At 38.8% G+C, this 22,268-nt stretch overlaps 1 protein-coding gene across 1 annotated transcript in view; it reads left to right on the top strand.

Moving 5' to 3' along the window:
• The window catches only part of FAM135B (family with sequence similarity 135 member B), a 182,045-nt gene that overhangs the window by 112,639 nt on the left and 47,138 nt on the right, over positions 1-22,268 (top strand). Inside the window, exons 5-7 of the mRNA XM_014965629.1 lie at positions 3,553-3,623; positions 5,841-6,014; positions 16,138-16,264. Coding sequence (XP_014821115.1) covers positions 3,553-3,623; positions 5,841-6,014; positions 16,138-16,264 — 372 coding nt within the window. The remainder of the gene's footprint in view (positions 1-3,552; positions 3,624-5,840; positions 6,015-16,137; positions 16,265-22,268) is intronic.

Here is a 22,268-nt window from a genome sequence, read left to right as displayed (position 1 = left end):
TTTTTTTTTTTTTTTTTTTTTTTTTTTCCTCCTTCCTCTTGCATAACTCTAGATACATCTTTTTTGACTGGCATTAAATGGCAGAAGCCTCAATTATACACCTAGAAGTGACACTGAGCGTACCTTTCACTGAAGAAATTGTGCTTTAAAACTCTCTGGTTTATTAAATGCTTTTTTCTATATTATCCCAGAATGCAGCATTTTCTGAATTCATAGGAAACAATATTGCAGGTCTGAGGCACCCTTTAGTGTTACAAAGAAGTCTAATTTATTTTCATAAGCTTTTGCTCTCATTCTTAATGAAGAAGGAGCTCTGCTTCTTTCATCAAGCAATAAAACAGGTAACTTGTCTGTCTCCTTGCTTGCTGGCTCCATGCAGGGACAATTTAGTAGCAGGGAGAGGACAGTGTGAGGCATGCTGGGATAGCACAGTATATTAGATTTTGTACTTTCCAGAGAAATTTAAGTGAGATGGGACGTCTGGATCATTCAGTCTGACATTCTGGCTAAATTGATAAATATTATGGAAGTAGTATGAAAACTTCAGTTATAACTATTATTGCAGCTCTTAAAATCTAAACCAAAGATGTAAATGTAAATCTGAAAAATTAGAATTCAAAACTGAAATGATACACTTGATTCCAGGCAAGTTGGAATACTTTGCTTTGCATATACTTCTATTGTTTAAATATTTTTAGCTTTGGGGTACAAATACTTTCTATTGCACAGATTCCAAACAGTGTTTAATAAAATGCATTTCCCTATCAGTGTGGCCCTTTGGCAAGAGAGGTGGAGGTTAGAAAGCAGCCTGAATTCTGGACACCACCTTCTGGAAAATTATATTTGCTCATAGATGAATATGGGGTATTTGTACACAAGCTTTGAGGCCCAAGGAGGGAGCACTAGGGGAAATGTAGGCACATCTCAGCAACAGAGAATGAGATACTGAGTTTGCAGACTTTACTTTCCACAAGACACAAGATGATGGGCCAAGTAAATGCAAAGTAATATTGAACTGATGCAAACCATGAAGAATTAATCAAATCAGAAATGACAAAAAAAGAATGAAATGCATGTACTATTTCAAAGAAAGTTTTCAAAATTTCTGTTCAGAACTGTCTTATTTTATTTTTGAGTGGAGGTGAGATCAGAATGTAAAATGCAATAATATTTCCCAAACGTCAGACATTCTGAATTTCTTTTATTTTTATTTGGGTGTGTGGAATATTACGGAACAGAATGATATTCCTTGTTTACCATGAGCATATTTCCACAAACACAGATTTTTATTTTTTCTTTCATGAGGTGTGATTTTAATCATTAACACGGTTGAAAGGTCAAAAACTTTGTAAAAGCCACTGGAAGACACTTCACAGAGTATCTGGAAGGCCACTGCTTGGCTTAGCCAGTCAAGAACTAATTACACTCCAGAGAAATTTTTCAGGCTAATTTCTTAAGTATGTTAGTGTGAAAAATTAAAGCTTTTCTTCAGGGGTGAAAAAAAATAAATGTGATAGTCTGTCAAACTTTTGGAAAATTGTAGTGTCTGTAAATGAGAGCTGTGGAAAACACCATCATAATCCCAGTAGTGCTAAAATCTGCTGCCATTATTTCATTTAAGGATAATAGCACTTCATATAAGAGACTGAGGAATGATAGAAATTTCAGTGCCTCTCCTGTATGAAGTATGGAAAGGCCACCTCATTTTTTCCCATTTAAAGGATCTTATACACCTGCGGTTCTAACAAGTGGAAGTAAAACACAGGAAAGCTCAGCAGGTATCAAAGCTGCATAGTAACTTCTGTCATGTAATTACCATATGTAATTCTGTTATATCTCAACCTATGTATAAGTCTTTTAATGATATTTTCTCATGAAAAGTTCAGTGATTTTTGAACAACTGTCCAATTTTCACTTGCCTTAATATTTATACCTCCAGTGTACAAAAAAAATATGTAAACTCTGCAGTGAGAGCTGTGTTTTGATATTATGCAGGTTTTTGCATTGTGCTGAGCAGTCTGATTTCAATACGTTTGGAGATTAAAAATATCCTACACTTGCACCTTAATGCACGACCCCATGCGGCGATGAGTGTCTCCAAGTCTCTCAGACATCTGCTCATTGCCTCAAGGTGTTTTGAGTTAGTGTCACTCCCTATTGAACTTGTTTTAAACACAGACTCAGATTTCAGTGACAGTTGCAGGTGCTCAGCAGTATTAGGCACAGACCCAAAATTTCATCCCCTCTGTTGGAGGATGAGGTTTGCACTGTCTGAAGCACTATACTTGAGTTGGATTCCTAGTTTAAATTCAGACTGTAGCTTCAATAATGATTATTTCCTTTGCAACTGCCAGCAACTGTGATTTTTAGTGACAACAACTCGTTAAAAAAGGAAAAGCCTTTTTTTTTCTGAAAGGCATACTTCCAGGTGTTTTGTGACAAACACAAAAGAGAAAGCACATTTTCAGTAAACAAAAGCTGGAATTTTCTCCTCACAGCTTTGTGCCTGTGGTCATGCCAGAAGAAATACCATATTACTTCAGAAGGATTTAAATTTTACATCTTTGATAAATTTTGTCAAAGCGCAATCGATTCCTGACTCTCCATTTTCTTGCTTTAACAGAAAAAGACACACTGTAGATGGAGTTTCCCCTTTGGAAATGCCTCTGCCATTGCCTTCAGTGCATTTTTGATATAGTCTGCAATTAAGAAGGTGCTAATCAGCTGGAGAAAGTAGAATTCATCTTGCCTAACTGAAGCTATCTAAAATTCAAGTGTATCTAGACCAATGCATTTCTCTAGGCTCTATCTATTGCCAGTGGAAAGAGACAGGCACCAAAAGAAATCACTGTTCCTTTTCAGATGTGTATCTCGGGATGACTTGGCTCACTCTGTGCTTCTGCTTGTTGCTTTCCACTGACAAAAGACAGAACCTAGAGGTCTCACCCCACCTTTTTGTGGGTAAAAAGTTGTATTTATGATACCCTATCCCCAGTGTGCAACTCCACTTTTCCACCTGCATTCCTGTGTATCTCCTGTTGTACTCTGGTATACAATACAAGGATGTTTAGAATCACAGAACAAGTCTATTTTGGTAATAAAATGAAGGATTTTTTTGTTTATACTTCCATTTAGGTTGCTAGAAAGAACAATTTTTTTTATTCTACTAAACCTACATTGCTGGGGAAGAAAAGACATTTCAAAGGAGCAAAGGAGAAAATCCTGCACAGCTTCATCCTTCTTTCATGCTACGTTATTTATTTCCATTGATTAGAGTTGCTTTAATTGTGCCAGGCTGGGATGTGTTACCCAATATAGTCCTTTCCAGGTGAAGGTAATGATCTGACAGCTCCCTTCATGTACTGTTTCAGAAAATCCAGGGAAAGTATTCTGTTGACAATAAAAGAAGGGTAGCATTGCTGGTGGGACTTAGCAGATGAAGATACTTTTCAGTTGGCCTGTGGTCACACATGATATTTTTGCTGTCCACCCTTGTCTCCCATGTTGCAGGTGCTGACTTCTAAAGGTAACCTCACCTTTCTCATTTCGTAGGTGGAAGATGCATTGAGTGAGGCAGATTTTCAGCTCAAGCTGGACCTGCACTTCACTGACAGCGAACAACAGTAAGTGCATTTTTAAAGCGCAGTTGGTAATGCAGGGGTTTGTTCAATTGGTAAATTATTTTAATGAAGTGAGAGCCCTTTGGAAAAAGGGATAGCTTGGATAAGTCTTTCCTTTGCCTCAGTGTTGAAGTCCTTCTGTTTCACTTCTCTGTGTTTGAATAGTGTATCTCCTAATCCTTTCTAAAGGAACATTTTTTCTCCTTTAAGTGTGAGGTTTTCAAAGGTGTTAAGTGTTGCTCTATCTCTGCTGCTGTTAAAGCCAAAGGGAATATCATCACTGACCTCCATGTGAGCAGGGGCTGTGGTTCAGGAATGCATTTATCTCAGGAGACAACAAAGTATTTTCTGGTTGAAGATGAGTGTATGAATGTGTTAAGCACTTTTCTTGTGTAAGAACCGAAGCTGGCTCTCTAATTTAGGAGGAAAGAGCCTTACCATTGACTTTGATTGCTTCCCACTGCATTTGATTCCATGATCTTAGGTGAAGTGGGAGTAGCATCCCTTCCTGAGACACAGCAGAAAGTGTGACCGCAGACATTATTCAGCCTCTCTGAATCACAGAAAAGGCTTCCAATGACTTCAGCAGAATTTATGGGGGGGTGGGAACAGGTGCAGAGAAATCATCTGAGTTGTTTCATACCCAGACTGTCCCCATGTGATTTTATTCATATCCACCTAAACAAACTCAAGAACATGTGAACAAGTGAACACTTGTTCTCTTGGGCAGGGGAGACTGCACCATCAGTCATCAGCTGTGATGCTGATAGGTCTAGAAGAGAGAAAAAACAAACATTAAGTGATAACCAAGGATAAAAAGTGCTAAAGTTTTCAAATTATGAAATTGTGCTCTAACATATACATAGAATTTCTGTTATCATCTGAATGATGAATCCTATTTACTATAAACAAACCAGTGATTTTTATAAAAGGATATTCTGTAAATCTCAGTGAAACACTTCTTGGGACTAACCATAAACCATACTCAGCCATCTCATCATAAGTTTTCTTAGTTCTGAGAAACAATTGGCTTCAGAATGGTCTTTAATACTGTAAAAGAATTCTTCTTCAGAAGTGAATTTCGCTTGCATTGGGAGGATTTCGTTAGGCATGTTCCAGGTTTATGTTTCAGTCACCTGCCCTACAGGTGACTCAGGTGTCATGTGGTTGACTGCATGCTAGGAAAGTTATTCTGGAATAGTTATAATCAAATTTTAAATTACAGTCTTGGTTTTTATTACTGGAAAGAGGGGAAGCCAGTCCAACTTATATCCTTTCTCTGCAGTTACTTCACCTACTTTTTTTTTTTTTTTTTTTTTTATTTTTTAACCCCCATTAACTCACATCTGAAAGCAAGACCAGCTGTTCTGGAGACCCTCTTGGGGTGTAACCTGACCTAGAGAAGCACTGCCAGCTCCAGACACCTTAATAAAGAACCTGACATACTAATTGCTACAGTGTTTTGTTTTATGTTAGGCTTTCACGGATGAACTGTGGTTCAATTCTCTTCCACAGCTAAAGTTTAGCTTATCCTTGCAGTAAAGCAACTCTCTTTTTTTTTTTTTTTTTTTTTTTAACTCTTTGAAGAATTTTTTTTCAGCAGATCAGTTCTCTGGAAAGGTACTCTGAATATTTTCAGCTCTGACACACGACTGTTTCTGACTTTCACAGATTTCCCAAGTTGGTTGTTCGTATACTGAAAATCACAAGTAGTGAGCTGTCCTCAAATAAGTGGAGCAGTTTGCTAAATGGATTTCCCTCTGCTACTTAGTTCATGATGTCCCCAGAACTAGTGCATAGGTGGACATCAAGGACAGTAACCAGGGGAAACTGGAATTATATCACATCTATTTTTTTAATGCTGTATATTTATAGGTATCTCTACATCTGTTATTTATTATTTCTGTATCTACACATGTACATGTGTATGTATCTTTACATGTACCTTTATATGAATCTTTATATTGTATATAAATTTACAATTTGCATCTTTATATTGTATATATTTATATTTCTTTATGCATCCTTATATTGTATATATTTATATTTCTGCTAGGCACAAGTACAACACAAGATACTCCTCAGTTATGTAGAGCCTTAGGAAGCTGGGAAGTGATAAAAATTCACCTCAAGCCATCTCCCAGTCTGCTGCCTGTAGCACGTTCCAGGCGGTGACAACTCAAGCTTTCACTAACCATTCTGATCCCCTTTCTCTTGCAGGCTGAGAGATGTCCCAGCGATCCCTATGATCAGCAGCCGCACACTGTGTCTTCACTTCCACCCCCGGAGAGGTCTGCACCACCATGTTCCTGTCATGTTTGACTATTTCCACCTGTCAGTGATATCCGTCACAGTGCACGCGTCCCTGGTAGCGTTACACCAGCCTCTGATCAGGTAAAGGACACAGAAATGTCACTTGAAAGGCAGAGGAGATTCCTCTTCTGGGTTCATTTGCTTATTGTAGAGGAGAAGCAGACAGGATAATTTAATTCCAAGTTTTTTGGTCCTGGGCTAGGATTCTGGAGATTAAGGTTTAGAGCCAGCCTTTCACACTGGCTCTTTCCCTTGATAAAGTACTTGTGGTGTGATCAAAAACTAGCAAAAGCTTTGGGAAGAGGCTCAGAAATTTTGATTAGTCTTGATCTCCCTATTCCCCCATCTGTGACATGAGGAAAATGAAAATTCTCTTCCTCTTGAGTGTTTTTCCTCTTTAGTCTAAAAGCAGTTAAGAGCATTTGCTTTTTTTTCCTCCTGTTGTTTTGCAAATCATTTAGGACAGTTGGACTCTAATCTCATCTGTGGCCTCTGTGCATTAGCATAACTCATAACAGGACTAGAAGGAGGAATGCATGAGTCAGTGCTGGATAAAGCTCTGCTGAATTTTCCCTTTGCAGCAGCATCTGATTTAACCGTGCAGCAGTGTAATACTAGCTGCCGTGGTGTCTAGGTGTGATTTATGTTATCTGATTCGTAATGACAAGAAAATAATTCAGAACTCCTTCAAATAAAACAGGGCTGGAGGTCAATATCCTCTAATATTTAGAGCAGGCGAGGGGAAGCAAAGGTCTTTCTGGCAATTTACTTTGTGTCCAATCTTGTCATCGTGTGAGATAAAGAGTGCTGAGAGGGAAGGAACTCCTTTGGTCCTGAAGCAAAATGCAGCTTTCAGCAATGTTTGGCTTCCCTTCCTCCAGCAACTCCTTTCTGTTCCCCGGGTACTCTTAATTTTGGCAAATATTGTGCAAAGAGCACTGTGTCAAAAAGACAATATGAACCTGTAGACCCTTTTTTTCTCAGGTTTCGTGTTTTGATGTGACACATCTTTGCTTCAGTTCTCCATTTGTATAAAGGCACTGGTTGTACACGATGCCACAGAATGAATTAAGATTATAAGAGCTTGAGTTGTGAAGGTGATGTGAGTAGTATTAGTAAGGCCAGAGTGAAATATCTGTCTTTTCTTCTGCTGCTGAGGTACAGGCTACTGCTGTATCTCTCTTCTGCTATGTGTTGACTTTCTAAATAGTGAATTAGATTGTAACAGACTACTTCTAACCAGATAATTTTGCTCAGATAATTTGCCTATTGTTCTACTATGCAAAAGGATGAAAGAACAACAGTTATCGGGCTTAATCACTGGTTTCAGTGCTTTGTTATCCTCTAATGAATGGGGCTGCAAAGACTTGTTACTGTTATTAGGCATAAATTGCACGATGAGCAATATAGATTATTATGGCTTTTAAAATATGACTTTCTGGACATTTATGAAGTATACAATATTTTTACTTAATGCAGTGGAATGAAGAATTTTGACAACACAATGTAAAATCTCATTTGCCTAGGCCGGCAAAATCATTTTAAAGTGCGATACTGAGGATTTATGTTCTTCTTGATAAATATTCAAAACCGAAGAGTTTTTATATCATGCATTCTCTAAATATAAATCAGAATGAAGTCGGTAGTTTAAAGTAAATGCCAGTTCTGAGCATTCTGAAACAAAATCAGCCAACTAAAACTTATTTTTCTCACAGCTCAGAGCTTTCCTGCTTATCACTTATCATCAGCATGTACTAGAAACATAAAAAAAAAAAAAGGTTTAATTGTAAAATCAGATCTTTATTTTTATAATGCAATCGATCCTGAATGACTGGAAGGTCTATTTTTGTCATATTACAGTAAAATTAAATAAAAGATAGTTACATTGTCTGGTCAAAATATCTATGCAGTATTTCACTGTGGTTTAGTTTGCTACCTTGAACTGTTCCATCATAGTACATACTTTATTTGTATATACATGCTATTTCTACACATATGTAAACACTTACATGTAAACATTTACATGTAAAACAAGAGCAACAGTTCTAGACTTACCCTGAAAATAAAGATCACACATTATGTAAAATTGAAATTCACTGGTGTCTTGAAGTTGTCCTGGAAACCAACTTTGCCTGAAGCAGAGCTATCTGTTCACACATGCCTTGTGGACTCAGCTTTTCATATTTTGTTATCTCTGTTGGCAAATTAGATACTCTTCTCCAAAATTCTTCCCTGGTGCCTGTACTTAAAACAGGGAAAACAGTAGAGCAACCACCAAGACTGATTCAGGCCTTTCCCATCAGGATAACGTACACCCACAAATAACTCCTGCTGGGCAAACCTTGCCAGGGTGGTGCCTCTGTTACCTCCTGTTGTTCGACAAGTGAACATCTTGATATTGATGTTTGTCCTGGTTAATAATTCTTACATAATAAATATTACATTAGGTTTGATACTTTGAAGCTCTCACCTCTTTTCAAACTGAAAACAAGTGAAATTCATGTCTATGGGATCCTTTACAGGATTCTGGATGGAAAGTTTGTAATTCAGCCCTTCTATAGAATATAATCCTCAGCTTTTTAATGGCATCCCCATTCATGGCAACTGCTAATTGCCTGATGTATTTACTAAGGAGGTGAGAGGCTGGGTAGGAAGGTGATGAGGTAGACATGCAGACAACTTACCTCCAGCTCTGTTATCTCTACAGCAATTGTATTGGGTCTAGATGTGGGAAGACCAGGAGCACAGTGGGATGCTCCAAGACCATACTGAATGAGACTTTGAGGAGGTGTCCCTGCCCATGGCAGGGGGGTTGAAACTTGATGATCTTTAAGGTCCCTTCCAACTCTAACCGTTCTATGATTCTATGCTTTGGGGCTTGGATCACCTCCTCTCTTGGCTTCTTGAGCAGCTGCATCCCTTGGAGTGAGGGGATTCTGAGCAGCAGCGAAGGAGCTGGGTGGCTTTGACTTGTCCTTACAGAGCACTGAGCCAGAGCTTGGTTAAAAGTTCTCATGTTGGCCTTTTGATTTCTCTAAAAATTGCCCCAGAAGTGGCTGGGGAAGCTAGCAAGTCCAAAACTTTGGTTTTCCAGGCAGGAGTGCAGTAATAGGGGAGAACCAGGATTGTAGGGTGCAGTGGTTGGGGTAACTGTTGTCTGGAACTGAAATACTGCTCCCCTTACCTGCATTTTGCATCCATCTACACTCAAACTCTTCCACCAGACACGGCAGGATGTTGTCACACCACTGCTTGCAACAGGGCTGGGGCTGTGCTGCTGCAGACCCCAAGCCCCTTGTTCTCCCATGGTGAGGGCTGCTGAGCAGGGCAGTAGCATCTGCAGGGAATGCTTTTGGCAGTTGCAGATCCCAGAGCTGTATTTTCAGACTTTTCATATGAGGGAGAAATAGAGGAGAATCTAGAGCAGGAGTTGTCTGGCACGTCTCTCCTAATATCGCAGAAGTGACAGTTCTGTTTGGAAAGTAAAGGGCTTGCCTCTGGCGACCTCATTTTAGCCTGGATGACAGAAGATGATCCCAGCAAGTCTGTCGAAAGATAAACAGAAAAAGTGAGAGATGTTCAAGCTTGAGAGTACTCCCCTGCTGAATGCACTAGCCTCTACAAACTGCTTAAATACCATTTTTTATTCTCTTACCTAGGCTCCAGAGGCTAACTGTGAGCAGATAATTGCAGGAGGAAGGTGAGGAGGAGTTAGGGCCTTTAGACTCCAGTTTTCTGTTTTGTATACATCATTTTGGTTTCTGGCCTGAGGCACTGACTTCTCCTTTAGTTCCCAGTCACTGGCTTCGCAACTGGTCCAGTCTGAAAGTGGAACCAGCGTTTATTAGCGCAGCATCAGCTATTAGAAAAAGAGCTTTGCTCCAGGATAGTTCAGACTTCAAGAAATATTTCTGCCTTTCACAAAGGGATCCATCCATGCTTATGTTGTACAGGTCTACTTAGTCTCAGACATGCTGCAAGCTCAGTGCCTTTCTTATATTGGACTCATTTAGGCAGCAAAACAGCAAGAAACATGGTTACCTGCTTCATTAATTCCATCGTCCTCTGCACTCCTCTTTCCCAAGAGGAGTTAGTGTATACTACTGTTTATAAGTATAAAGATAGCTCGTAAATAGTCTCTGAAACAAGAACCCCAATAAATCGTTTCACACACACATAGTTCCCCACACTGAAAACACTGCCCTATACATTGTATTTCCTGTTAAGCAGCATGGACAGTTGGATCTGGTTGGCATGTCTTCTACTGAAAATTTATCCAATGACTTCAGATGATATATACTCTCTTCTTCTTAAAGCTTTCTGGAAATGTAGAGCTGTGTTTCAGCACCAGACTGCTATTGTCTCTACAGGCTGGTCTTCCCAAAGCCATGCTCTGTCTAAGGACTGTGCAGAATCCAAGCTCACTCGATGTCCACAGCATCTGGAGTCTTACTTTGGCTCTTGGGCTTCAGCTGGAAACATTTTCAATCTGAAACAAAACCAAATGAAACACACAAAAAAATCTTCTAATGGAAAAAAGAAAAAGCAAGACTTAAAATTGCTGCAGATAAGCAAGATCCTTCATCACAGGAAGCTGGCAAACCTATTTTCTCTTATTTGCACCAGAAAGGAGTTTCATTTCCTCAGCTTTCTGGATTCTCCTCAACTTTCTGTTATCTTCCTCACTTTCGTACATATGTCTATGTGAAAAAACAAAGTAGACTTTAGGATATTAATTGTTAACATTGAATTCTTAATTGCCCACATCCAAATCATTGTATGAGACACAAGAAATCGCAGTGGCATATGAGATGGGGAAATAATATCATACAAATCTTACACGTGGAGAAACCAAGACACAGATGCTGAATTTTTCAGTGCCTTCAGCTTGTTCTGCTCTGGGAAGAGGAAAGAGAATCAAAGGGATACATGGTATTTAAAGGTTTCAGCCCTGACCTAGTTCTTCCCTGCTCCACTGCACTGAGGAATCAGGTCAATCCTGGCCATTCTTGAGCAATTTCATCTCACCAAATTCTTTTGTTCCCAGGCATCCTCCTGTTCCTCAAAAGCACGACTGATCTATCTGTATGTGATACTGTACTACCCTATGCACCTTGAATCTGGGTGCAGATTATGCACATCAATTTTCCCACAATTGCAAGTGTAGCTGGCCCCTGCTTATGGGCAGCTTATATCTGAAACCACCACAGATCTCATCCTGGGTAGTAAAGTTCATGACTTATTTTCCCTCTTGTCCTGGTTTCAGCTGGGATAGAGTCAATTTTCGTTCTAGTTGCTGCGACGTTCCAGCTTTGGTATGAAAAGAACGTCAATTATGCATAGTGTTTTAGTTGTTGCTAGGGGATGTTTATACCATTCAAGGACTTTTTTCAGCTTCCCACAGAAGCTGAGAAGGAGCAGAGGCAGAGCAATGGGATGGCCAATGGAATATTCTGTACCACAGGCGTCAGGCTCAATATTTAAATGGAGATTGGCCGGGGGGTGGGAATCTGCAATCCCGCAGAGCGTGAGTGTTGTTTTACACACTCACTCCCAAGAGTGACTTGTGTTGTTTTACGTTATCTTGTATATTTTTTTACCATTATTAATATGATTATTGTTGTTTTCTTTTTTCTGTTACTGTTCTACTAATCTGTCTTTTATGTCAACCCACAACTCCTTGCTTTCGCTCCCCTCGCCTTTCTTTTAAATTTTCTTTTGTTACTGTTTGTTAAATATCTGCAATGATAAACCTCCACTTTGATATTACATTCTCCTGAGCTACCAGCTGAAAAGACACCTAAGAAAAACCTGACCATTTCTGACTCAAACTTTCAAAAGAAACACCCCCCAGCCAATACTAAATAACTATCACCACATGACTTTACCTGCTTTCAAGTTTTATAGCAACTAAGTTAAGTTCAGCACAAATGAACCAGCGTTTTCCAGCAATCAAAATCACTAGAGATTTCAAGCCACATTCTGCCCTTGACTCCGTTTGGGATCTAGGGAGAGATACCTGTTTCCATTATAAATTTTATTTTAATAAATCTTACCACTTTTACCCAAGAAGCTCAGAATGTTTTACAGTCACTCATTATATTATAACCTTACTAAAACTCTTTGTGTAAGGTAAAAACATGTCTAGATGAGAACAGTTTGTAAATATCCACATATTGTTCTCAAAAATAAGTAGTAATTTGCCAAAAATATATATATTAAATTTTTCAGTTAAAACACTGGGGGAAATTAGAAGGAAGTTCCTGGTGAAAAGCAAGCAGTGCTGTCAGTGGAGGATGTGAGAATTTGATTCCGAGGTGTGTTGTTTCTATGGGGCTTACCTATATTTTCCATTCTTTAAATCACTAATGTTTTATGCATAAGGGACTGAGGGAAAAAGAAGTGATTTCTCCATAGGATCTGGCCTAAATGGGATGCAAGTTCATTTCTTGAATTTCCACTCCTGGTTCAGTCACACAGTTATAATTTCTTGGTATTAGAAGTGTGATGATTGTGTAGTATTTGTTTGGTTGTTTTTTTTTTACAGTTTCAACATTTCATATAGAACAAGATAGCTTTTTTCCCCAAGAGAGATTCAGATCCCAATCTGTTAATATTTTGCCTCATTCTGCTGGAAACTGCAATTCCTGAAGAAATTAAGTTTTGCTTACCAAAAAAGCCGAAAGGTCTTAGAAATTTTCATTCACAGGAAAAAGTGAATAAAAAATTTAAAAAGGTTATTTCATTTTGGGTCAGTTTAATCCCAAGGGGAATACTATGTTTTATTAAACTGGAAAAAGCATTTATTCTGAATTACTTCAATATCACATCTTAATTAACATTTATCAAGGCCAATGCATTTCGTATGCTAGGGAACTGTCAGCTTGTTTATATGTTAGAGAATTGTCCACAGAAGATAAAAAACAGGGGAGGGTTATTTAATATTTTGTGCCATACAAGAACTAAGAGGTGCCACATTCAATTCTCCAACAGCAGGTTCAAAACAAACAGAAAGGGCAGCAGGTATTACAACATGCAGGTCATTCCAAAAGATGGTGCAGAGGCTAAAAGTACAAATCAAAAAGGCATGGACAAAAATTCATAGAAGGTAACCATGGCTGCTGGAAATAATTCCCTGAATATATGCTCTAAGTCAGAAGGTTCTTCAGTTTTGATTGCTGGTATCTTGCAGGTTATGGCACAGGAAAAAAGTGGACTTTTTAAGGCAGCTTACTATAGTTTGTATCCATAGATGGCTGCTATAAGTACTATGAGAATCCTCTGAAGGATAAAGGCATCTCACAGATAAGGTCATCAAAAATGCAGCTTAAAAACAACAAAAAAGCAAAAAAAAAGTGTTTCTTTCACTGAAAATATTAATAATTCTGTAAACATGCTCATTCTTTCGGACATGCACATATTGTCTCTTTTGACCTTTTTTATCCTGACTCCAAATAAAAGCTAAAGTTAACACACAAGATGAAGATCAAAATGTTGGTAGTAAATCAGTGCTATTAAATAGATAGTCCAAACAGACGTGTAAATAAGCAGGGTTCAAGATTCATAAAAATGAGCATAGTTGCAGCAATAATTGGAAAAAATAAATGCAGAAAGCAAAATTTGATCTAGCAAACTAACCTGTTACTGCTAATAAAAATTGTCTTCAAGTACTATTTACTTCAGGAAGCATTAGGGGATCTTCAACAATTTGCAAACCTTCCAGTTAAAGTTTCCCTCAACAGACAGATGACATTCTGGCAGGTTTCCCAAAAAAGGTTTTTGTTTTACGGTTCTATGTGAAATCAATTTCCATAAAACCAACAGATTAAAATCCCTTCTCTGCGGTAAAAGCAAAAGATAAATAAATAAAAAAAGCATTAAAAAGTGCTTTTCTGCCCGTTAAAACCTTTGAAAGCTTTGCTAATATTCAAATGAGGAGTTTTTCGTTCGCAGGCAACATTTGTTTAAGCTTCTCTCTCTGATACCACAGCAATCATTTTTTATTTCTGCTTCTTGAGCCTTTCCAGCAGACCAGGGCGGACAACACCATCCATTAACAGCAAAAATTATTCAGAGCTGTGTTTATCTCTTGGCTGTTTGAAATTGCTTTAGTTTATTTATTTATTTTTATCTTAAACATGGAAGTACATGGAAATACTTGATGCTGCTTAGAAGCAGCCAGCTGGAAATTTCTTGCATCAGGTAAATTTATAGAGACATAAGCAAGGCTAGATATATGCTAAGGTCTTCTACACTATCCTCCCTGTTATGGGTTGTCCTTTTTGTCAGTATATGAATGCTAGGTGATATATAACAAGCAACAGTTTTGACTAAGGGGTGAGGCAGGGATTTGTGATTCATCTCCTGAAACTGGTCTAATTCCTTGTTTTGCCTGAGATTCCCTTTCTGATGCACACAGCAGTGAGTTTTCCTGCACATCAGAACCTCACCAGTTATTTGGGTGACAAAAGGTATTGCTACATCTCTCCTTTCTCTTGTATCCTTAGCATAAGCATCCTTTCTTTTGTTAGGGGTTTCTATACAGCAGCCAGGACTCTTATCTCTCTCTAAAGATTCAGGAATAGATACTCATGAATTATGGCTGATCTGAGCTGACACGGCCACGTGATACACATTACACAGAGGAATGACCTCAGACTAGAAAGTTTTGGCAGAATGAATGTCACTGCTTTGTGCCTTCTGGCACATTGTGGCTTCAAAATGTTTTTTGTGCTCCCCATCTCGGAGGCTTTTATTGTTTCAAGGAGACCCCATCTCCTGGGTATGATGTAATGTGGGGTGCCTGGATGGGCATCATGTGCCTGTGGATGGTGATCCCTGTCAGAAGGCTGTAGCACAAGTTCAGTGGCATCATCCCTGCACTAAGTATGTACAACAAATGTGGTTTTCTTTTTTCTCAGCAGTTCTTTATTGCAATTCCACCTTTGGCTACATGCTTTTTAAGAACACTTACGGTTCCTTGCATCACCATTATGATTCAGTAAATTGGCTTATTGTACTTGCCACAAGTAGCCTGATTTCTCTCTTGAAATCCTGATGCAGTTTATGTACCGAACATGTTATCACAGGGACTAACAGTGGGGTTTATCTCACCTAATTCATTTGTTTATGAGGCAGTCATCCTGGCCTCTCTTTATGTCCCACAATAAGAAATAAGCACTTTGAGGGTGAAATTCATCTGACCTATTTGATATCACTACTTCAGAAAGAGATGACTCATACCCTGGAAATGCCGATTGGCCTCCAGTGAATATAAAGGCAGCCTACATCATTAACTGGGATGAAGACATTTGCTCAGATTAATCCCAAGTAAGAGCCCTAGCCGTGCTTCAGGCCTCTGGTGGGCTCAGTGGTGAGAAAACTCCAAACAAGATGTTCCACTCTTAATGGGTTCATGCTGTAAGATAGGAGACATAATGATACAGTCAGAAGAGAACACCGTGACCATAATACTCAGCACTGAGAGGGAATGACCTCAGCACTAAACGAACTTAAATTCTATCAGGTTTTTGAGGAAAAATTTGGGTAACAGTGAGTTCATTTTGCACATGGTTATGGGAGAACATATCCCAAATGAATGGCCTGCACCCATCAAAAGGAAATGCAGTTTTTGGGCTGAAGTCTTGTCATTTTGGTGCTGGAAGCTTATGTCATGGGACAGTGTGAAATGGGAACTAAACTTCCAATCTGTAAAAAAGATTGGGATGAGCTATAAAGGACATTTATAGTGAACAGAGATTGTGCATAATTCAGTGAGGAAGGGTGATACAGTTAAAACCAGAGAGAAAGATGTTGCATCACTCAAGATGCAAGCTGATGAGAAGTCGGATAAGAGTATTATCTACATGGACAGATGGAAAGGTTGTATTGTTGAGATGTTATGCTGGAAAAAGATCTGTAAGACAGCAGAGAAAGAACTGAGTGAGAGATAACACTCAAGCCACTGGACTGAATGCAAAGAAAGCAAATTTCATTCACATCATTTAAGCTAGTGCATACTGGACAATGTTCATTTTGAAAGGGAAATGTGTGGACGTGTCAGCTTGAAATAAATAAAAGTAAAAACCACCACCATCAAAACCAAAACAGCAAACATTTTTAAGGAAATAACACTGAGACAACAATTACTCTTCTGTAACAATGCTACTCTCATTATTTTTCTTCTCAATTTTTCTTCTTTTAGCTTTGCTCGTCCGGGGAAAGGTTCATGGCTTGGTAAGGGAAACCTGGAGGCAGGACCAGACCAGTCCAGTATGTCATTAGAAAATCTAGTGTTTGGAGCTGGCTACTGCAAACCCACTTCTTCAGAGGTAAGGAGGATGAACGATGATGACTTTCTTACATTTGGGCACACAGAGCATTCACATTACCTGTTAATATCTGGTTTATGTTGCTAATAGAGGGATTTTGTTGGAAGAAGAATCCTTCAAACATTTCTGCATGAACTACCTGGGACTTGGATACAGGGTTCCTGGGTGTTCAGCCCCCACCTATATGAACAATTTTGGAAGAGTTCCAGATGTATGGAACCCCCCCTGACTGCCAGTAACACTTTTCAGGTGGGATTCAGCTGACCAGGTGTCTGCTGTAAGGTGGAGTTAATGATTCAGTACAAGATCCTTGCTTTCAGGTCTCATGTTCAACAGCCAGAGGGCTTGAGTCATTATTAAGGATGTTTTGAAGGAAGGGTTTGTGTCTGGAGTATTGAGTATTGTGTGTGTTGGTGATGGAGTGTTGCACTTACTGCCTTACTCAAGGCAGGTCCCACAGGTACTGTATGCCTTATCACAGGTGAAGAGAAGAGTTTATTGTGCCATTTGTAATACAAAGTTGTTTGTTTTGAAAATAATGATTAATTATGGAGGTTTGGGTTTGGTTTTTTGGCTTTTGGGGGGTGTGTGGTCTTTTTGTTGTTGATTTTTATATTTTTTTTAAGTGCTAGTTTTGAAGTGTTTTTTGTCAGAAATGTTTCCTCAGACGTAGAAAATCAACCCACCTTAACTTGTTCAGAAACCCCAGTTCAAGGGTTCTGATTAACATGCTGCCCTCAGCCCCCCTCAGCCTTTCCTGTCGAAGCTATTCTCTTCTGTATAAATATTAAAAATATGCTAGCCTAGAGCATCTGGTGCAGAAGAACTACCAGGGAATTAACTCAGGCTGAGAGAATGTTTGGCCTGAGGCTGCTATCTGGACCATTGGGTCATTGTATGCTTTTGGCAAACAAACTGACCTCGACCTCTGCCTCTCTGGTAGACAGTCACATCATATAAATTTAAATAACTGATTCAAGCATTTGTCTTTGTAGTCTAATCTCTGTACATTACACAAGAGAGAGGTTTCTTTGGAGAGTGGTTTCTACTTTTCATTATGCTCTGGACAAAACTCTATTGTAAGGAGACAGATGGAAAGGCTGACACTCCACTCCCATTTTTCCTTTTACTCTCCGTGGAAAAATCTTAGTCTGCTCTGATTAGGAAACCTTATTTCCTTCCCAAATGTTTTCCTTAGCTGCAAACTCTATTTTCTACCTGTCCTTGTTGACTAATCTTCTTTGATTATAGGCTTTTTTTTTTTTCTTCTTTTCTTTTTTTCAAAGATGGCATAATTATTATCCTAGCAGGTGACCTATTAAATACCAAAATGAAAGCACTCTGTCATGAACTGGCTTTAGCAATCTGCTACCCTGCAGGTCATCAGAATGTCACACACCAAACAATCATAAATATAATGCTGCAGACTCCACTTCCAAGTGGTCAGATGTGCATTTGTTTAGCTTCTGAAACCTCTATATGTCATGGCATCTGCTCTTGATCTGAGCATTTTAATTTAATAGACTGTGATGGCCTTTTTGCGTATGCTATCCATGATGTACGATAATGAACAAGGACTATTTCTCTTGGTTTAATGTAAAAAATAAGAATTCAGAGCTTGAAAAGAAATTGCTGTGGGGGTAAACCTAACTCCAAGTGAGGGCCTTATGACTGACTGCTGTTTTATACAGGAGTTTATATCAAGCCATAAGGGATTGAAGGAAGAGGAATAATATTATTTCTTACAGTGCTGCAGTGCTTTGCACTGGGTTAAGTTTACTTCTCTTTACAAATTTGTACATTTCATTCCTGGTGGTTTGAAGGTGTTTGTTAAATGAAACTTCAGCTGGAGTATAGACATCCTTAGGTTTGGGGAATTTTACAAGCATGGTCTGGACATTTGATGAAAACTGTAGGCCTTTCTACTCTATTTATGGTTTTGGTTGGACTTTGCCTACCGCACGTCCAAATTAGTAACTGGTTAATTCCTTAACTCAAGATATACTATGGTTTGTTTTTTTTTTTTCTTTGTAAGCTACTCTGATTTGATACAACTGGCTAAATCTAGGCTAGAACAATTAAGGCATCTTGTCTTGCAAGGCAGATGAAGCTTCATTGGGCAGCACATGGGAAAATGAATTTTAAATAGACTTTAGTTAGTTCCTTTTTATGTCATAAAATGCTGTGAAACAGTTAATGTTAGTCTATCCTCTTTTTTCTTTTGTTTTGTTTTATTTTCATCTCTGCAAAGCTGGGTTTGGATCCTTCTACTTTTCATGTACATTTCTGTATTTTCCTTGATCTGAGAAGTCTCCTGGCTTAAGCTCTTAAGATGTATCTCCTGGGCAAGAGCCTTCTGTCTGAAGTCTGTTTAGGGAACTGAACCTGATTATTCAGTTCTCTGTAAGACAGCAAACAATTGAGCATTTTTACCTCCTTCTTCCTCATAAAACATGGGTGCATCAGAGAGCTAATTTCATTTTTAGGCCCATAGACTGTGGAAGTTCTCATCTAGTTTATGTAGTTGGTTTGCTTTTTCCTTACTAAAAGTACAAGTGACTGCCTTCATTTCTAAAGAAAGTCTGTATCAGTTATCAGCTCTTCTTGCCACTTCCTGAGCTAATCTCCTGCATTTGGGCTGCTGAGGTGCCACTGCTTAATGACAGATCCTGAAGGCTCCTCGTTCTGCGCTTCTGAGTTCTCAGTGCGGAGACTAATTAGATGCCAGAGGCTTTAGACTGTACATGTGCATTTTCCCTAGTTCTCCCCAAGCGACTTCTGAACGCCACTGACAGTTTCCTCATATCCTGGCTTAGCAGAGTAGTTATAATAATTAATCCTATTTAAACCTTGGTGATTTTTTTTTTTAAATCTTCCACACTTCCCAGTCTATGCACCAAATGGGTCTTTCTCTATTCCTCCTTCCCTCCCTCTCGAATATTTTCTCTCTACCTATATTACACTTTTCCTATCAAGCATAAGACAACAAAGATATTTCTTATTAAAATAAGAAATTTTTGTTGTCAGGTAAATATGAGGGAAGGTGCTTTTAAGGTCAAAAAGCTAGTAGAGAACAACCTACAGAATAAGAAAATGTGGTAGTACTTTCTCAAGCTCTCTTCAGCCCATAACCTTTACTCACAGGGAATATATATCACAGCAGATTAACAGTATGTTCAAAATAGGATCATATCTACTGCAGGCTTGGGAAATCCAGTGAAACAGACTCATGAGCTGTTTGTGACTGACTTCCCTCAGGGGCATCTGAATTCCCCTTGGGGTCTGCTAAATTGTTTTTCCCTGTGAGGAAGTTCAAGGGGTTGTTTCGGATGTTGCAAGGTCTGTTTCTGAATGTCATACTGACTCATGCTTTCAGGTGATCTCAGCAGCCGTAGGAGCTGGACACTGAAAAAGATGTACAAATCCTACATCTACAATAAAGTAAAAAGAAAATGTTCTTTGCAGAACTGAATATTGAATGGTCACTTACACTTCAGGAGTTTTACGCTTTACCCCATCCCGTACACGTCTTCTGTAGCCACTGCTGTCAGGCTGGTTTAATGTCTTAGTAATATTGTGCATCACATGCCTGCTGTGTTATAATCAAGTTGAGTCAATGACATACTGGTGGTTATTAATAAACTGTACTCACGGTAATCTTATTTTCATTTGGACAGCAGTTGCACTGCAGATAAATTGACTTCTAAGTAATCAGATTGATTAATCATGTGACTCCCCATTAATAAAGCACTGGCGTTTGATAAGAAGTGTTCTTCTTCCATCTAGCATTGATGTACCTATCCCAAAAGACATCGAGTTTATGCCTGGCGTAATACAAGAACCAGGAGTGTCACTCAAATGAAATTGCATTGATGATAAGAGTTCTTTTCCAAAGGCAGTTTGCTAATATTTTCATCTTTTCAGCAACATGTGAAAAACCCAGACTGTTTCAGCCTCACACCAAAACAGTATTCAAACCTACAGTTTTATGTTACACGGGAGCCGTCTGTGTTTTATTCTTCTTTTCTGCTATATAGTTATGGCTCTTTGGCTTCAATACTTCACTTTTTCAGCTTTTGAAAAAGGAAGGGCAGGCATCAGAAAATAGCCTGTGTAGGATCCATTGTGGGAATTGTAATAGGCCCTGAAATCCCAGTTTAGCCCTAGTTCCCAAGAAGAGGAACACAGAGCTGCAAACTTCATTCCTCTTCAGACATAGGAACCTTAATGTAGAGCTTCCTGTCACCCTTTTTTGTATTTACTGGTGCAGCAGACCTTTTTCTAACCTAATCCCATTCTTTTTTCTTTTTTCTTTTTTTTTATCCCCACCAGGGCATGTGACCACAAAACAAAATTGTATGAGAAAGAGGGAGGGAGGGGAGGACAAGGGGAAGGCTGAAGGAGAGAGGTAGTGGGAAGGGAAGGGAAATAAAATAATAGGTGTTAGCATTTCAAAAGAACTAAAGCTTTGCAAAAGACTAACCCATCACATCACAATTTCACCCAGAATTGTTAATTTTACAAGGAAACAGCTTTATTTTTGGTCTCAGACTTCTCTGCTTTGGTGTGTGTGGTATAGAAAGCACGTCTTTCATGTGTTAGCATGTGTTTGTAATGGGTGGTTTTAAAGGAAGAGGATTCTTTCAGTGCCTTGGTTATGCAAATGGTGAATAGTTGTGATTGGGACTCCAGCAGATGTCCAACACATAATTATTCTGAAATAGTAGGAGAGCTGATATACTGTTCTTTATAAGGTATAATGACAAGTATCTTTAATTAGTGTGTTCAGGGCACTATTTGTGATAATTACTGATGAAGTCTTTAATCTTCAGTTGCCTGAAGATAAATGGCTGATCTTTAGAAAGAACTAAATGATTTCCTAGCTGTAGCAGAAAACACGGTAACTAATAATGTGAAAATAACTGGTTTCTTTAATCATTGGCATATTTCTTTTCTGTGGCTCTTACTTTTTGATCTGGCATATGCAGGGTACAGCAAGGCAATGATCTGCATTATGATAGAGTTCAAAACTGAGATTAATTGGGGATTAGGCCTTAACATGTTGAAAAAGTTTTCTAATCTTTTCACTGTGGGTGTTCAATGAAGGTGTCATGCAATCACCTGGCGATTTGTGTGAGATTCCAGACAGGAAGGGAATGGAGTCTCCTTCTGGAGAAAATCCTCAGGAATTCCTCATATTGGACTAATATTTGGTTCCTTTTGAAAATCAATGGAAACTGCATAGAAAATTCCACTTTTCGTGTCTATTTTTTGTTTTTTTTCTGCAGTTAGATGGCTACATTCTCTTTACAAATCTCCGTGTTTCTCTGCATAACCCTGTGAAAAACTCAATCACACCTAGACTTGTATAACTGAAAAAATGTATTGTATAGTTAACTTAGAGAGCTGTGAGTAGAGTGGTAAAAGGCAGACTAAGCATGGAGTATTTATTTCTCTTTACAGCTACTATTACAGTTAGAGACTGAAGAACCTATTTGTCATCCATCACCATAATTTCTGACGTTGGGGCTGAAATCCACTGATGTGGTTTGTACAGTCATTCACTTGACTGACATTCTTTCAGTGAAAGTTTTCCCTTTCTAAAGATTTCAACATTGATTTCTGAGGGAGTTTGTAGAAGGGGGCTTGGGACAGATGTTTCTTTCTTCCCTGAAATGGAGCACAGGAGCAGCAGGAACAGCCTTTCTACTCTTCACTTTTTAGGACTTGGCTGCTCTCTGCCTTTTGATAGACTGCTCTATGATTCAGTTTTTCTTTCTTGGTATTTTTTCCCAGTGGTACTTCATTGAAAAATTATCTTCATATCCCTAAAGAACACTACAAAATAATTCCCACTGACTGATGATGAGAGGGTTCCTGAAAGGAGACCTAACCAACTCTCATAGCTTCCGAGCTGATGGCCTTTCCAGCAGGAGCACAGTTGCCAACAACAGCACAGTCGAGATCCATCATCTGGAAGCTCAGTCTTTGCCATTGGCAAGTG

The sequence above is a fragment of the Calidris pugnax genome, unplaced genomic scaffold (assembly GCF_001431845.1).
Source record: "Calidris pugnax isolate Ruff unplaced genomic scaffold, ASM143184v1 scaffold41, whole genome shotgun sequence".
Lineage (NCBI taxonomy): Eukaryota > Metazoa > Chordata > Aves > Charadriiformes > Scolopacidae > Calidris > Calidris pugnax.
The sequence above is the reverse complement of the archived record's forward strand: the minus strand, read 5'-3'. Positions and strand labels throughout refer to the sequence as shown.